This window comes from Engraulis encrasicolus, chromosome 15 (assembly GCF_034702125.1).
Source record: "Engraulis encrasicolus isolate BLACKSEA-1 chromosome 15, IST_EnEncr_1.0, whole genome shotgun sequence".
NCBI classification, from domain to species: Eukaryota; Metazoa; Chordata; class Actinopteri; order Clupeiformes; family Engraulidae; genus Engraulis; species Engraulis encrasicolus.
In genome coordinates this window covers 29715095-29732848 of record NC_085871.1, presented here as the reverse complement: position 1 = coordinate 29732848, position 17754 = coordinate 29715095, and the positions used below count along the sequence as shown (strand labels likewise).

Genomic DNA, 17754 nt, shown 5'->3' with positions numbered 1-17754 from the left:
TATGCACTGTCAGTTTGCGGAACGACACCCACCCACCCCTGTGCATTTTGTATTGCTGTGTCCGTGTGTGTGCGTGTGTGTTTTTGTGGTGTAGATGTACTTTCCGGTATACATCCGCACATGTATATTAGGTATACATGTACACTGTACATACGTTGTTACGTTGTTTTATGGGCGTCGTTTACAGTATGTTTATGCATTGGTGTATGTCTGCATATGTTGGATGTGTTTGTCTTTCTCTTTCTCTCTCTCTCTCTCTCTCTCTCTCTCTCTCTCTCTCTCTCTCTCTCTCTCCCTCTCTCTCTCTCTCTGTGTTTGTCGTATCATTGACTGTCTCTGTGGATGTGGATTAATGTTATGCATTTGTATTTCTGCGTGTCTGTTTGTGCTTGTGTGTATACCCATGTTGTTGTGTGGCTTTGTATGGTCATGAACACCTCTGTGTGAATATTTCTTTCATTGTGCGTAATTGTATGTGTGTATACTGTACATGTATGCGTGTCTATTCATGCCTATATTTGTGTGAATGTGTGTGTGTGTGTGTCAATGTGCGTGTATACGCACCTGCGTGTGTATCAATGTCTTTGTATGCACACCTGTGTGCGTGTGTGTGTGCGTGTGTGTGTGTATGTGTGCCTGCGTGCATGTGTTTGTGTCCCAATCAGAAATGCCTGCGTCTGGACCTGGAGGCTCCGGTGTGGGTGTGTAAGCAGCGCGTGCTGGTGACGTTGACCCAGAGTCTGACGGACGTGCTCAACTATGGCCTCTACCTGCCCGCCTTCAACGGGCGCGCCGGCAAGTTCCTGGACGAGGAGAGGCTGCTGCGAGAGTACCCGCTGCCCACCATCACGCCTGTGCCCTATCTGGAGGTAGAGTGCCATCGCAAACACACACTACACACACACACACTACTGCACACACACAACCCACTCCTCATGCACGCACGCAACCACACACACTACACACATACGGACACTACTGCACACACACAACACACTCTCAACGGCTGACTACCATCATGCCTGTGCCCTATCTGGAGGTGCAGTACCATCGTACACACATGCACGCATGCACCCACGCACACTACACACATACGCACACACACACACACACACTACAGTACACACTACACACTATGTACACACACACTAGACAAAGCAGTTTGAGTCCAAGACAAGACCGAGTCCAAAAAGATTAGAGTCCAAGTCAAGTCCGAGTCAAATGCTGGTCAGTGTTAAACAATGAAGGATGAATGTCAATAATATGAATGTTTGAAGGTAGCTTATATGCTATGGATGTGAAGACAAGCTTGTTGGTTATTGGATTTCAAGCTCCACTTTAGAATCTATTATGGCCAGTATATTAGGCCAGTGTCCGAGTCCAAGACAAGTCCGGGTCCAACTAATCGCGAGTCCAAGACAAGTCCGAGTCCATAGAAAAGCGGACTTGAGTCCTGATCTGGAGGAAGTGTACCCTGTACACACTCACGGTAGGGACACATGCGAATTTGGCCAAGCGAAGCGAACTTTGCCATTCATTCCTATGAGAGAGGTGAAGGCAAGCGAAGGCAAGCGAAAACAAGCGATCAGCAAAATTATTCTTCGCCTCGCTCGTTTCGCCTGCTATGTGTCCCTACCGTCAGACGACCTCACCTAAATCAATCTCCATCTCACCTCACACACAGAGATGGGCGCTCCCCAGGCCAAATGCATGCAAAGGCAGTACCAGCGGCTCAGTCCTCTCTTTTTTTGATTTGTCTCCTAATTTCAACCTCACGGTCTGCATGATGATGGGTCCCTGTGCAGGTGTTAGTGTTATCCAAAGTGCTATTCAAAGGCGAAGGGGTCGGTGCAGTACAAACAGATGACGAGTACGTAGACAGGCAGGTTATGTTCAGATGTTCAGATGCAAATCCCTCTAAAAGCCATCACAAAAATCTGTAAAAATGCATTTTAAAGGTGGATGCTGTCCAGAGTATTGCAACTATGCTGTTCATTGCTGATCTTTTCTTGGTAACACTTTATAATAATGTCTGCTTATAAAGACTTAGTAAATAGTTAACTAATGATGAACAAAACATTAACAAATGTTTTTATTTTTGAATAAAATTTAATCATACTTTACAAAATATCTACAAATAATACGTTCAAGATTTTACAAACCATTTAACACATTGAGTACCGACAACGTAATACGTTTTTCTTGCCCATGCGTTGTATACCAACAACGTAAAAATACCTTTTTGCGTTTTTTGTCATATTTGGAATCTACACCCTTCAATACATAATATTTGTGATTTTGGGAGGTCTGTGACAAATACAAATGACAAAAATGGCAGTCAAAAGCTTGTGTCATGATTTGGACATTTTGATTTTAATCACAACACCAGCAGCAACCGTAGGTAACGCAGACGGTCCATTATTAATTACAAGAACCTTTGGGTAAAGTAACCCGCATTGACTACGTTGCGTGCCTTGTGTGTACACCATGCTGATCCAGCTCAGCTTGCAGCCCTGTTAGCCTTGTGAATCCACCATAGAGAATCACAACTTGTGATTCTCTATGGTGGTGGACTATGATGCTGTCGTCAAGAATCGTGCCAGTTGTGTACTTACATTTATGATCAGCGTCCACTCTGTCGCTTTTTATAGTGTCCTTCACCTAATAAACACACATTAAGATAATAGTCGTGTCTGGCAGCTTGAGTAGGCTAACATCCTTACCGAGATCCTTGGCTAGATCCTTACAAATGACCCGCAAACTGTGATCGGATCCCATACCCTGGGATTTTGAAGGTTGATCACCGGCAAGATAAATTGAATTGTAATCCTGTTTATGTTTTCTCCCCCATGAAAATGAATTTTCTGGAGCTTGCTGTCATCTAGATGCTAGCCTACTAGCTATGTGACTACGTAAACACTGCATCCCATATGAGTCAACAGTTATGGATCAGGCAATGGGTTATTGGATTTTGTTACCGAGCTTGGGTTAAATTACTTTCGGAACTTGTTCCTTGTTCATCTTTCTGCGTGTTACTGAAGACCGCGGCGCTTTCATGTATGCAAAGGCATTCGGCTATAACTTGCAGAGCAAACTTTGCTGTGAGCCTGTGAAGCCCTGGACGTAAATGCGTGTTTTGATTGGCCAAGGTAGTCAGACAGGAGGTGTGTCAAGACAGCTGAGCAGGACAACACGAAGCTGAGCTTTTGTGCCAGCTATAATTTCATATCAATACCAACTGATCCCCTTCTAAAAGCGTGACATTCTGAAACAGCGCTTGGTTCACAAAAACCTTATTATCTCCGTTTCTTGCAGAATTTTGCAGAATTCGGGAGGTACCCGCATCGGTTTAACTTAGGTTTGCTTGGCAATAAAAGCTCGTAGAGACACGACAAGGGCAAAGTCTCCACTTTCAAACAAGCCATACCATGTTTCAGTGGCACCATCACATAATATTCTGTGACTCTACAAAAAACGTCAAAAAAGGGCTTAGAACGCCGGTATTCTACGACATAATTCCGTAAGCACCGCCGGTATTCAATGTGTTAACAGATTATTTTTATTCATTTACAAACAATTTGTAAATGTTTGATAAATATAAAATATTAACACACCATTTCCCAGTCATTTACAAACATTTTTTGTAACATGTTTTGTTCATCATTTGTTCATTATTTACAAAGTGTTATTAATGCTTAATAAGCAGATATTAATATAAAGTGTTACCCTTTTCGTGAATATTTACTAGTGATAAACTAATATTAACTAATATGACCAAAGTACAGAATGCTTTGCAGATAAAAATGTGTATTTCTGGAAATTCAAAATGGTGGATATGGAGAAGATCCCCAGACATAGAGAAGATCATGTATGAAAAGTGTAATTTTCCCAGTCATAATAAATATTTAGAATTTGATGCTGGTGGTAAGTGTTCATTGAAAAGGTAACCTTTATGAGTCGGAAGTATGAATTCTGGAAATAAACTATAAAAAAATATTACACAGTGCACCACACAGAGACCTACAGCTTATAAACACACACAAACTGTTAGACAAACTGGAAGGTAGACATGCAGATACACAGATGAACAGAAAGCGAGACAGACAGACAGACAGACAGACAGACAGACAGATAAACAAAACAGGCAGTCAGACAGAAAGGGAAACAAAATTGTTACAGACATACAGAGATAGATAGATAGATAGATCGATAGATAGACAGACAGACAGACAGACAGACAGACAGACAGACAGACAGACAGACAGACAGACAGACAGACAGACAGACAGACAGACAGGCCGACGGTAATGGTACCGGCAGATGGCTTTATTCCTAATTAACGTGTCTGAAGTCAGCATCACGACTCTGAACTGCAAATGTTTAGCAAGCTAATGGCCTTCAGATGGCTTCAGGAATCATTAGGTCTTCACAGTCTTACTTACACACGCGCCCATTCACGCACGCACTCATACACAAACATGCGTGCGTCCACACACACACACACACACACACACACACACACACACACACACACACACACACACACACACACACACACACACACACACACACACACACACACACAAACGGCTTTAGGAACATTAGACCTCCACAGTCTTACTTACTAGTTTTAGCCGATTGCTACATTCAGACATGGTACAAATGTGTGTATGGGTGAATGGGTGAATGGGTGGGCTGTGTGCCTGTGCGTGCGTGTGCGTGCGTGTGTATGTGTGTGTGTGTGCCTTTGTGATGTTCTGCAGACTGGGGATGTGAAAAGTAGGACACGGGAACACATAGTCCTAATTACGTTTTAATGAATGTGGCTAAGAGGTGTTATTTAAAAGATTATAAATCCTATTGTGAATATAGAAGTGAGGACAATTGAGAGCAAACTTGTATACAGGAACGCTGAATAGATTGCCATATGAGTCATACGTATATACAGTGTACTGTATGTACGTTACATGCATAGCCTTATATTACAGGAGAGGTTCTGAATGTGTGTGTGTGTGTGTGTGTGTGTGTGTGTGTGTGTGTGTGTGTGTGTGTGTGTGTGTGTGTGTGTGTGCGTGTGTGCGGACGCGTGTGTCTTTTGCAGTTTCGCTACAAGAGGCGGGTGTACACACAAAGCCATGTGGATGACAAGCAGTTGGCTAAACTTCACACCAAGGTATGCCAGCCCTACCCTCCTTCACAGCCACACATGCACGCACGCACACACACACACACACACACACACACACGCATTTACACACACACACACCACACTCACACACAGTCAAGGTTGCCAATTCTCCTATACTTCTGGCGTAAGACCCAGGCGTTTTGCATGCAATTTCCCCAAGTGCCACAAGCTCCACATTCAGCTTTTTTACACTGACGGTAATGAATTACACAACGAAACCACTACACCTCAAACTCAGGCCCAATCGAAAGCTTTACCACATCATCCATACAGTATGTTAGTATCACCTCGAAAGCACTACACCTCAAACTTTAATGGGTAATGCATGACACAACAAAACGTCTATGTACTGTCTGTACACCTCAAACGCAGGCCTAATCTAAAGCTTTACCATCACCATTTATTTGCTAGTATCACACAGTGAATTACACATCCAAACCACTCCATCTCAAACGCAGGTCTTTATTTTATACTGTCATGAATTACACAACCAAACCACTATAAACTCTCAGGCCCTTACTGACTGAACCGATTTTTGTTTAGGAGTGATTCTACGATTCCCCTACGCTTTTGGCAAAAGCAAAATGTCAATTATCAGTATTTTTTTTCAACTAAATGACCTAGATTTTTACATAGTGTATATATTTAAGTTTCCAAACAAACAAATTGCCAAGCTTAATCTTAAATCATTTGATAAATACTCTAATGAAAGCGAACATTTGCTTAATTATTTTGTCAACAGTGTTATGGACAAATACTATTTCATTTCAAACATATATAAAAATACTACAGAGTTGAAACAATATATGTTTGAAAGTGCTTATGTCCCTTAGCAGTAATGTTGTCTTTAATCTGTGCAACTGATATAGAAAATGTGATTGTTGAGCTTCATAAGTAGGATTTTATGAGTAACTGTGATACAGACTGACACATTTTTCATCATAAATCCCTGTAACGTCTGATTTGAATATAGTCACCCTCCTTACACAAGACTTCCTTCTCCAGAGATAATCCCTAGTGTATGTTCATAGGATTTTTCCAACACATAAGGGATCAATAGCGCAAAAACACTTTCAAAACAGTCAACGGTGTTACGGTCAACAGTGCAGGGGAACAAGTCGGCACTTTTTTAGGAGAAAAAACAGAGCAGACAAACCCATCTCCCTAGAACACAAATTATTTAGTTTGTTTGTCTGTCAATATGGATATAAATTGGCAAAAACATACTCCTCCTCAACTGTCATCAGTGTTGCCAGATTGGGCTGGTTCCCGCCCAATTGGGCTGCTTAGGATGGCCGGGTGCGGGTAAAAATGGCTTCTATCAGAAAAACCTTCCCACTGCCATATAAATCAATAGAATTGGGCGGGTTTTTAGGGCGGATTTTGATCACTTTTTGGGCTGGAAATCATCAGCCTCATCTGGCAACCCTGACTGTCATACTTAATTGTAACACCATTGACGGTAACACCGTTGACATTTCAGCCATTTTTATGGTGTTGTGCTAACTGAGGACCTCAGAAGTTCCACCACAACACCTTAATCAATTCATGTATCTGTATGCTTTATCTATGTTTTTCTACATGTGATTTCTAATTCAGATTCTTATGAATATGTTGATAACACCGTTGACAGGCAATTTTCCCGCTATGAGAACATGAAAAAGAATGGATTAAATTATGGAAGGATGGAGCTCAATATTTACCAAAAAGTCTTCCCGTATCCTGCCAAAGAGGTTATGACATCACGTGATGTTATTCGTATGGCCTAAGACCAAACCATTACTGATTTATGGAGGAGGTTTCAGACCGTGACACCGTTAACACAGTTTTCGTGGACAAACACAAAATGGCAAATTTCATGTATAATGGAAAGGACAGTGGTCTTTCTGACAGTTTTGTCATATTGTGATGATTACTGTGAATCAACATTTGCAATCGTCTTGGGCAAAACAAGTTTCTTTACATGCTAATATGAAGACTGAATCTGACATTTGGAAAACAGGACGGCATGAAAACGCCCAAAACCAGTATTAAATATTCATTCTTGCTGAGGGAAATAATGCTATGTCTACACTTTCTGTATTATATGAAAGATAAATGTTTTCTAATGTCCAAAACATCATTGGATGCAGTTAATAGTTAGTGGAATTGCCAAATAAAATCCACGGACTTAAAAGTGTAGGCGAATTGGAGAATCACTCTTAGGTATTTTGAACGCTATTTTACAGCAGCTTGCCAGTTCATGAAATAAATGCGTAATATTTTTTTCACTTTTTTTGATAGGCTAACCTGAAGAAGTTCATGGAGGTCGTTCAGCTGAGGTGTGTGGAGAAACTCTCCAGGTTTCTGGAGAAAGGACTGGACCCAAACTTCCATGACTCGGACACAGGAGGTACAGTAGCCAGCGTGTTGCCGAGCATATTTTGACAATTTTGCGTGATGTACTAGCTCACTTGAACACAAGGTATACAGACACATGTGCATAGGGAAATACTGACACAATCTTCCGAACTGCCATGTTTAGGTCGTGATTTTGTCTGAGATATCATTGTTAACATTGATTTGACAATGTGTACTTTTGCATTATTATTTTTTGTAATTACGGTAAGTCGTTAAAAAAAAGTACTACACAATGCAACTTGTAGTGTTTTCAAGCTGGCCACAACACAGTTGGAAAAAATACACACACTTGCAGCACCTGACCCTGAAGTTAGGTCCACCACCTCAGACGATTTAGTGCCAAGGCAGTGGTCTACTGTACTTCTCTGGCACGGCAATGGTTTGGATTTGAAAACACTGACATTTGTCAGGCAATGCCTGTAGTCTTATGGGCAGACCTGGGGTAGGGTTTAGCTGGCTGTCACTACGTCTAGATGCATGGGTTCCGCCTGGCTCCAGTCCACAAACATTCATCTGGAAGTACACCATAGGGCCTCCGCACATCGAATCCGACAGCACTGCGGAGCACTTTCGTTTCTGACACAATTCTGAACTCGAAACCCAATTTCACACGAACATAGCATGGATAGTCAATGGGCGGAGTGTGCGGAGGCCCATATACACTACATAGGTCTGTGAAGGCGTGTTTTATCAAAAAATCCATGATTGGGGAAACCACTTGTCTGACATTTTTAATAAGGTAGCTACTCACAGATTCGAAATACATTTGAAATTACAGAATCCATGTTTTACGAGGGAGTTCATGCGAGTGGCAGGATGTAATTTGTGGGTATTAGAGGGTACGTCCGTCCGTCCGTCTGTCGGTCGGTCTGTCTGTCCTTCTGAAACGCTTTCTTTCAATTTTCATTCCCTCCTGTGTCCACAAGGTGGCAGTGCATAGATGGACGCATCTTTGTCCGCATGACAGACTTGTTCTACATTATTTTCATTGTGTTTCAAAGTAACCACATTGATAATGCTGAAAAAGTATTCCCCTTCTGTTTTCTTGACAAATCACACCCAGCGAGGTGTGGTTTGTCGAGAAAGGGCGAGGACCACAAAAGCGTCACGTTAGAAAGTTTATTTAAGGATTGGGGGTTACAGGGGTTTCGGGAGTTCCGGGGATTCTAAGTATTCTTAGAAGTGAGAGAGAAGGCAGATCAAGATTACTGGGGCTAGAGATCAGAGAAGCAGTTGAGCGGGCCAGGTTCACAGGCAAGAGTCAGAGATGTTTTCAAGACAGACAGGATCGCAGGTGCTGGTTTGCAGACGGTCTAACAACGGGGTACTGAAAATCAGGGCTTTTTATGCAGAGAGTGATAAACAGAGAATGTGGTGCAGCTGGCAGGTTAATAAGTGTGCAGAAGTGAAAACAGGTGTGGCTAATCGGACAGAGCAGAGACTGGAGTGGCAGATGATAGAAGTCAATTAATGCTCGATAACAGGTGCAGAGAGAGAGAGAGCTCATGACAGCGGCCATTGTTGTCGGAAGCAACTGTTGCGTGTCGCTTATTTTTCCCTTCCCGCTACCTTTGGACTTTGACTACATCACATCTATGAAAATCCTATAGTAATCCTGGTGTGCATTTCTAGAAACCATAGTTGCTAACTACGTAAGCTACTCAATGCAATGTCCCATTGGCAACTACCCAAGTTGCTAACTGGCTTACAACTACGCTTTCGAGAAATGCAACCCTGATTGGTTTGTTCGCGGGGCAATTTGGGAGCAGGGGGAATCTGAGGATCCTTCACAGGGTCTGGCGAGAGCCAGGGGAATCCAGAATTCTCTTTCTAACAATCTGTGTAGTTGGTATCTGCTCCTTGTTGGTTTCTGGACATATCCCATTTCTTCTACCTTTAGAAGATTGTAATTTTTGTTGTGGTGGGTAAAGCAGTAGCGTGCCATGGTGTAATCATTGTTATTGGTTCTTATGGCATATTTGTGTTCTAACTGGGTTATGTTTTATTCTAGAGACTGTAGATTCCAGCAGGAATACTTTCATCTGCAAAGTGTGTGTGTGTGCGTGTGTGTGTGTGTGTGTGTGTGTGTGTGTGTGTGTGTGCGTGTGTGCGTGTGTGTGTGTGTGTGTGTGTGTGTGTGTGTGTGTGTGTGTGTGTGTGTGTGTGTGTGTGTGTGTGTGTGTGTGTGTTTTGCAAATTAGTACAATAATTGTCTAGTTTGATTGATTGAGATATTGCAGTCATCACATTTTCAAAATGAATTTTGCTTACGCTGCGTGACATCCACAATCTTGTGGTGGTATAAATGAGTTGTGACAGCAGCAGAACTTGAAAACATATTGTTTGTACCTCTCCATTCTGTACATCTTAAATCAATACCAAGAAGTAGTTTCTTGTCTCCGGTTCAAGTTGGACTCGGCATCATCTCTCATGGAGAATCACCCAGAGACACACTGCTCCGCTAAACTTGCTCGTAGTGGGAATTTCCCGGGGAGGATGGTAAAGCAAACTCAGAATTGGCTTTCACCCTATTATAAGTTACATTGTCAATGTAATTACTTTTGAAAAAGGCCTTGTTGAGGTTTTCTTCCCCCTCAATGATGCCTTTAAGGCAGCATGCCTGCCAGTCACACCATCCGAACAAGAGTTAACATTAAGGGTTGGAAATTAGGGTTAGGGTTAGGTTTAGGGTTAGGGTTTATGGTTAGGGTTAGTTAGAGCCTTTCAAGCACCTCTGCCCAGAAGGAGCCACTGGAGGGGAAAAAAACCCACAAGTGAGCTTTAGAAACATTATTTTAAGGTTGAAAAACAACTTATTGTCTACTTACCTCAAGACATTTCCTTAACTCAAGACTAAGCAACTTATACAGCACAATATGTGGAAGTGTGAGATAAGAGTAGGCACTGTGTGTGCGTGTGTGTGTGTGTGTGTTAGAGCGTGGCTCGGGCCGGTTTTTTCTGTCCGAGCCCGGCCCTCAGCCGACAGAAAAGTGATCAACCCCGACCCGAGCCCGAGACTAATTAAAATGTTTGTGTCCGAACCCGTCCGAAGCCCGAGACCACTGTAATAACAACAGAACCTGTGCGCAAGCAATATTTTCTATGTGGCCTCCTTCATACTCAAAATAGCACGTGATAAATAGCCAGGATAGGGATGAGGCAATTTGCTGTAGCCTAATTTAGTTACGCACGCATAGTAAGTATAAACACACGCATACATGTGACAGCGCACCTTATGTTTCTTTCGGTTAGACCAGAGATGTTGGGTGCTGTAATCAAATGCATGGGAGGGGCGTGAGAGGATAAGAAAGGCGAAAACTAACGAATACGGTTTGGATGCAGTCAGCGCGGCTATGGACGCATTTGTTACGTTACTGTTAGTGCAAATAAATCCCCGCGAGCCGGTGAAGATGCCACTCCTTGTCGTTAAGAAGGATGGGCTATAAGTTCACCCCGAAGAACAGTAGCCTGTTGGGCCCTCCAAGAGAATGTCATTTCCCTGATGTCCATGCGGTCAATATAAAATCAGGAAAGGTTGCACGCGCATAGTTACAACTGTAGGCTACAGTAAAAGTGACAAGAATTAAGAACCTACGTGAAGGACATGAAATGTCACAGCGGACAAAGTAGTAACAGGAAACCTCTTCGCCCCTACCTTATACTCCACGTAGCGTGTGCGTCTTCTTTAATCCATATTATGCTCCTTGCTACCCCTTGCTGGAAATGTAATCCTTGGCGAGCAATGCAGTGACAAACTTCGTCATTTTATGTTCAACATTTAAGACAGCATCGAAGGCATGCTAAAACATGGCCTACACTAGGCCTACAACAAAATACCACGCGTTCACTGACAACTGTATTTGGCGCTTATTAAGAAAGCAAGTTGACTCGGCATTCCTGCTCGGCTGACTGGGAGTGAGCGTCCATGTTGCCACTGGTAACTGGCGCGTGCATACAGCCAATAATAATCACTGGCACGAGTAGCCTACCAACATTTTCATTTATGCATATTCAATTAGGCCTACTTATTTTTTAATCACAAAACTGCTGTTTGCATGAACTGAAACGTTTCCTCTGATTGCTTACAATTTTCACAATGTCTGTTTGGTTCAAGCCCGAGCCCGACCCGAGTCCGACAGATATTCTATTTTTTTTGTCCGAGCCCGGCCCGGCCCGTCGGGTTCCGACCCGGCCCGTCGGGCTTCGGTCGGGTTGCCATGCTCTGGTGTGTGTATATGTTTGCCAACTATTCATTTATGTGCTCTGATGTATGGATATATATATATTTACTTGGGGGCATATCTCATTTCCTGGCGTTTTTGTATAATATTCATGGTTTCTGTGTGTGTGTGCGTGTGCGTGTGCGTGTGTGTGTGTCTGTGTGTGCGTGCGTGTGTGCGCCCGTGCATGTGTGTCCGTCCTGCATCTCTCCCCTCCTCCTCCAGAGTCTCCCCTCACCCTGGCTGCTCAGCTGGACTCGTGCGCTGACGTGATCAAGGTTCTGCGTAACGGGGGCGCCCATCTGGACTTCCGCACCAGAGACGGCATCACCGCCGTCCACAAGGCCGTGCAGTCCAGGAACCATGTTGCACTAACAGTAAGACACTACAACGATAGTACTACATTGTCCTTATGTTGCAGTCCCTAAACCACTCTGCTAACTAACGGTAAATATATTACGGAAGGTTGTGTGCAGTCCTGAAACATCGCACTAACAGTAAAACACTGTAATGATTTATTGCACTACTGCGGCAGTCCATGAACCACTAAAATAGATTAAAAGTAGTGACAATGAGGATGTAGGGATTTGACATTTAGGTATTGAACAGTGGTGCACAAACACTGCTAAAACAATGGGCAACACCACTGATTGAAGGTATCCAGATCGATCCTATCCATTTCTCAGTCAACTTTTGCGGTTTGCTCTAGCTTTTACAGTGTGCATTTTTGGAGATGGACTAGAATTTGTAAACGAACACACTGGTGTTGGTCTTCATACCAACCAAAAGTGACATTTACGTAAGCAAAATCAGTGAGTTTTTTGTGGCTTTGACAGGACAATGGTTGGATTTAATACAATGGGCAGTGGGCACGAAGGTCAGAAATAAAGGGAGAATACCAGGAGGGGGTGGGGGATGGATGTGCCTCCGGAGAAACCGAAGGAAAGGGGAGTGTGCGTTTAACAGCTATGGCATAGAAACTGCCAAGGCCAATCAGCAACTGGAGAGAAATGTTCAGAGTGGAGTGGAAGAGAATATATATATATATTATATTATATAGTTTCTTGTCCCTCCTCACAACATTGTGTATATGTATATGTTTACCACAGCATAGCCCCTTAACGCACACCCCTTTACCAGAGGACCGCTGTTATAGTCACTGAAAAAACCTTTACTACCATATTACTGCACTACTATGGCAGTACACAGGGCCTTTGTTAATACATTACGACTTGGTCATTTTCATTCTGGTAACAGCGAATTTATCACAGGGGGCGTGTCTTACAGGATTAAGAGAGGTTTCACATTATATGTCACACAACTGATATAATTGTTTCACAACCAAAAAGTATGATTTGTTAGATTACTTGATCATGTGTAGAAATAATCGTCAGAATATCCTATTTGAAAAATACTGTATTGGCAGCTGTACACCAGTGCCAAGGTCATTCAGCGACTGGACAGAAATGTCCAGGGTGGAGTACAACAGGATATGCTTACCCTAGCCTCCATCCTATTTTAGAAACTCTCTCTCTGTCTGCACACATGTAGTGCATTTGTCTGGCAAGGTTTTTTTTCACTCTCATGCAGCACTCATTCACTTCACATTCACTTGACACTAACACTAACACACAGTACATAGTGAAATTTACCGTTCTCTTGTGTGTGCTTGGTCATATTCTCTATATGCTGGATTAAATTGTATTGTATTGCAATGTAGTATTTGTATTTGTAGTGTTTGCAAAGGTTTTCACTTTCATGTAAAGCTTTCTCAGAGATTTCTAGGCTTTCTAGGCATTTCAAAGGACATGCTTACCTCAACTTCCAGACTATTTTTAGATCATCTCTCTGCACCCATGTAATACATTTATCAGGCTATGTTTTTCACTTTCGTTCAGCACTCATTGAACACTAAACCCTCATGTGGTGTTACGATCAAAGATGATCATTTCATATTTTGAAATATTTGGAAATATCTTTGTTTTTCATCATACACCAGTGAGACTTCCTTCCTTCCTCCTCTCCTTCACCTAACCTATTGGAATTTATACAATTCTTTAACCCTCATGCTGTTAGACAAAGTTACTTACATTGTGCTTCCCTCCTATTTTAGAAAATCTCTCTAGTTTGCACACATATAATGTGTTTTAAAGTTGAAGCACAATTCATGAAGCACTCAATCAATATTTAACCCTTTTGTGGTGTTACGTTCAAAAGTGACCATTGTGTGACTTAATCTCTAAGTAATATCTTTAGTTTTCCTCATACACTAATACAATTTCATGATATCCTTCACCTAACCAACTGGAATGGGTGAAATGAAATGCGCTAACCTTCATACTATTTGACTTGTCATGTGCTTCCATCCTATTTCAGAACATCACATGTAATGCATTTGTCTTGCCAATTTTTTTTTTTCATTTTCTTTCATACTTAAAGTATACAAAGAATTAACACTGTCTTAAAAGGCGTTTGTCCATAACCCGGCTGTGCCATGCCGTGTCGAGCTGAGTGGTAATGTCAAACCAGCCCGGTTTGTGTTTCCATTGCAAACCGTATTACCGGGAGTATGGTTGGAGTTGCGTTTTTGGTGTTGTCACAGTATTACTTTATATAGGCTAGTTGACTTGAGGTAAGGCCGGAAGATATCTCACCTATCGAAGTAGGCTATAAATTGTTTCAGCAACATCATATTTGGATACTACAATGTTGACATCTGCCTTCGATTTTAATATCAAAGTAATACAATGTCAAACTGAAGAGTTGATCTGGTGCCCGCCATGATTATTTTTTGAATCACCGGTGAGGCCGAGCAGACAGAGATTCTGGGTGGTAGGCAGCGAAAGACCCGCTCAGCTTGCTTCAGCTGGCTGGCTGGTTTTTGAGCTGTATTGTACCGGGTAGAAAACGGGCAGTGGAAATTACCCTATTGTGGGCTCTTGGTCATATTCTCTAGGTGTTGGTTTACAACACTGCAATTTTAGTTTAGCAAGTTAGTGTTAGTGTTTTAGTTTAGCAAGTTAAGTGTTTAACAAAGTGTTTCAGAACCACGGTACCCAAATGGATTTGAAACTTTTTTTTGCCTTTTATGCTACAATGTATAAGAGACAGCAATTCAAATCTTCTCTTCTTCATTTGTCGAAAACTTCAGCATTTTCAAACCATTTTAGAATCAAAGCTAGAACGTAGCCTAACGATTCTTTATGCATTAATGTACTTCAAAGGTCTTGCAATGCTTATGCTTACCATAAGCAATCTTGTCTGCAAGATAGCACGATGAAGAAAAATGCCTGGATGGTTTTTTGGAACCAGAGGCGAGGAAATGCATTTGGACCATTGAGAGTAAATAGAATGGAGGCCAAATCAACGCTATTTGCCATTCAACGCTTTGAAGCCAGATTTGGGAACATTCCACCTTACATTCCACCTTAGCAACGCCAACGCAGGTGCTGATTGGACAACAAAACACCCAATCAGAGAATGCTCAGTTCAAGTCATGTCCCGCCCCTCCCACGATGGCAAAAACAAGGGTGAAAAATTAATATCACGCTGCGAGGGTGCTACTGAACCAACCCACTTTTCGGATGTGCGACTGGTAAGTGTCAATAAAGAAACCTTGATTTTCACTGAAACATAACCCATTAAAAAACTGCTGATCAATAAGTGTGGCGAATATCAATACATAACGGTAATGAAATCTTGAAGGGTAGTTTACAATAGCACTCGAGTAATATTAGCTTAGCTAGCGAGTCCCATCCTCATGTCACCCACTTCATCACGTTGTAATTGATACGTTATGACAGGAAAAAATGACTATTGCATACAACTTGGACAGTCTTACAACATGCAATCTGTGACTATAGTTGTGAGCCTTCTCTCAAAACAAGTAGGCTGGTGATCACTCAAAGCAGGACATAACGTCTACTTTGTGTTTTGATTGAAAGCAATAGCCTACGTTCTTGTGCTGCCATGTCTGTGGGCATGTTCTTCAAAATATGTTCAAGATCAGATTAATTGACCCCCACGTACTTAATGCATTTACCAGCTATCCACAGCATAGACTCCAGTAATTCATCATCAGATGTGTAGGCTTTGTATGAGTAGGCCAATTTGAAGTGCCACCAGAAATCTTGATGTGCCCTGTATTTAATTTCTAGCCCACCACACACAGTATCCTGACGGTGGTGTATAGTAGCTAAACAGATATGAAAGGTCAACACACACTACTGCTAAATCGGTGTCAGAAAATGCCAATGTACAGCTATTACAAAGATATTTGTCACTAGAATTACTGAAGTAGAACATGAAGTGACATTGGAGTGAATTACCTTTAGGCTATGTGCAACGGTATGCATGCATGTATGACATTTTTTAAATGATGTGGTGTGTTTATATATGCTTGAACATCCCACAGACAAAACAGCTATGCAGCTATATTCATACACCATGGTACCAAAGCTTCCTGATTAAAACATCCTGGTTTATTTTCTTCATATTTGTTCATTCAGATGGGTGTGTGGCGATCATGAAGATGGAACCTGCCAGCGAGCTCCAGCTCCAGCCCTTTATCCTCCATTCAATAAGTCTTTTACATTTCATTAAACGTACCTCATGTCTCAACCAATATGACTTAAGTAATACATAGTACTGCTTTCAATCCCTGAAGCAATGTGGTGACCAACAACACAAGAAGAACCCCCATATACATGTACGTCATGAGTCGTGTTGACGTTTAACTTGTTTCTTTTTTAAATAAACACTTACTATTATCATCCCAATGTTTCTTGTGCTTGAGACCTGTATATTAACATGATTTTACCATTTGACTTCTCATAATGCTGAACAGAAAAGGCCAGAACAGGTTTTACGTATGTGTAATGTATTTTTATATAGTGCTTAATACAAACGCACACTGGCATTACTTAATAACTACTTACAATTTCAGGATTTAGCATTACAAATTGTGTAGTTTATTTACATATTGTTTTGGTTTGTATAAACCAAACAAAACAGTTTTTGTTTGTCCTTGCAATAACCACAGCAACACCATGGAAGGCCCGTCACAGCAGCTGATGATGGGCACCATGTCAGATTTGGTTTGTCCATATTCTGAAAAGAGCAAGAGAAAGGGTTGACAAATTATTTTAGACAGTTCAGATAGTCAGGTGTCAGAACAAAGGCCCAGTGGCCTCTGAATAAGAGGCTTAGTTCTGCCTGTTGTAGCTAATTGTAATATGATGTTATGGACCAAAAGCCGTGAAAGACAGATGAAACTTACGGGCGACGCGGATGGTGTCCTTGCCAGCTCTTGGAGGTCCTCAGGTGGCTCTAGGCCACACACAGTAATCAGTAGTCCGCGGGGCCGTGGAAGTCCTCCACCTGCTGACGGGTCACGTTGATCACCACCTCCCACATCTGCTGGCCTGAAACACAGCCGTGGATATAGTACCAGTTATATTTTATTACTATACACAAACATATAAGGGTGATCACTTTACTCGGGAAATAGGTCTTAGGTATAGAATCAGGAAGCATAATGTAAAAAACTTTTAAAAAACTAACATCTAAGTGTAGGCCTAATTTCAGTCTCACTTGCTGATGTGTTAGGTTTGTTATGCTTGGGACATCATACAAATCACTTGGCTACATTTTGTTTATCTTCGCCTCATAAGAGCCACACAGCGCAAGGCTATGGATTGCTAGAACCAGGCTTGTGATAATGACTCACGTGTGTAATATAGTGTAGAGATGGCAGTCGTGGCAGTGGCTCAAATCCTTATCCAGGAGTGGTCCTTCTCTGGTGTGCCTGCTGAGGTGTACTGTTCAGACAGGTACAAAAAAAAAAGCACATGGAGGGTAATGAGAACAATATCCATTTTGTATACAAACAACTTTAATAACTTGTATATTAGTGGCAGGTTTTGGGGTTAAAAAACATGTCAGCAT

At 42.0% G+C, this 17754-nt stretch overlaps 1 protein-coding gene across 3 annotated transcripts in view; it reads left to right on the top strand.

Annotated features, from left to right (window-relative positions):
• The window catches only part of shank3b (SH3 and multiple ankyrin repeat domains 3b), a 94995-nt gene that overhangs the window by 10501 nt on the left and 66740 nt on the right, over positions 1-17754 (top strand). For all 3 annotated transcript variants that reach the window (XM_063217357.1, XM_063217358.1, XM_063217356.1), the window contains exons 3-6: positions 666-869; positions 5102-5173; positions 7472-7580; positions 12034-12185. In XM_063217357.1, the coding sequence (XP_063073427.1) occupies positions 666-869; positions 5102-5173; positions 7472-7580; positions 12034-12185 (537 nt within the window). The remainder of the gene's footprint in view (positions 1-665; positions 870-5101; positions 5174-7471; positions 7581-12033; positions 12186-17754) is intronic.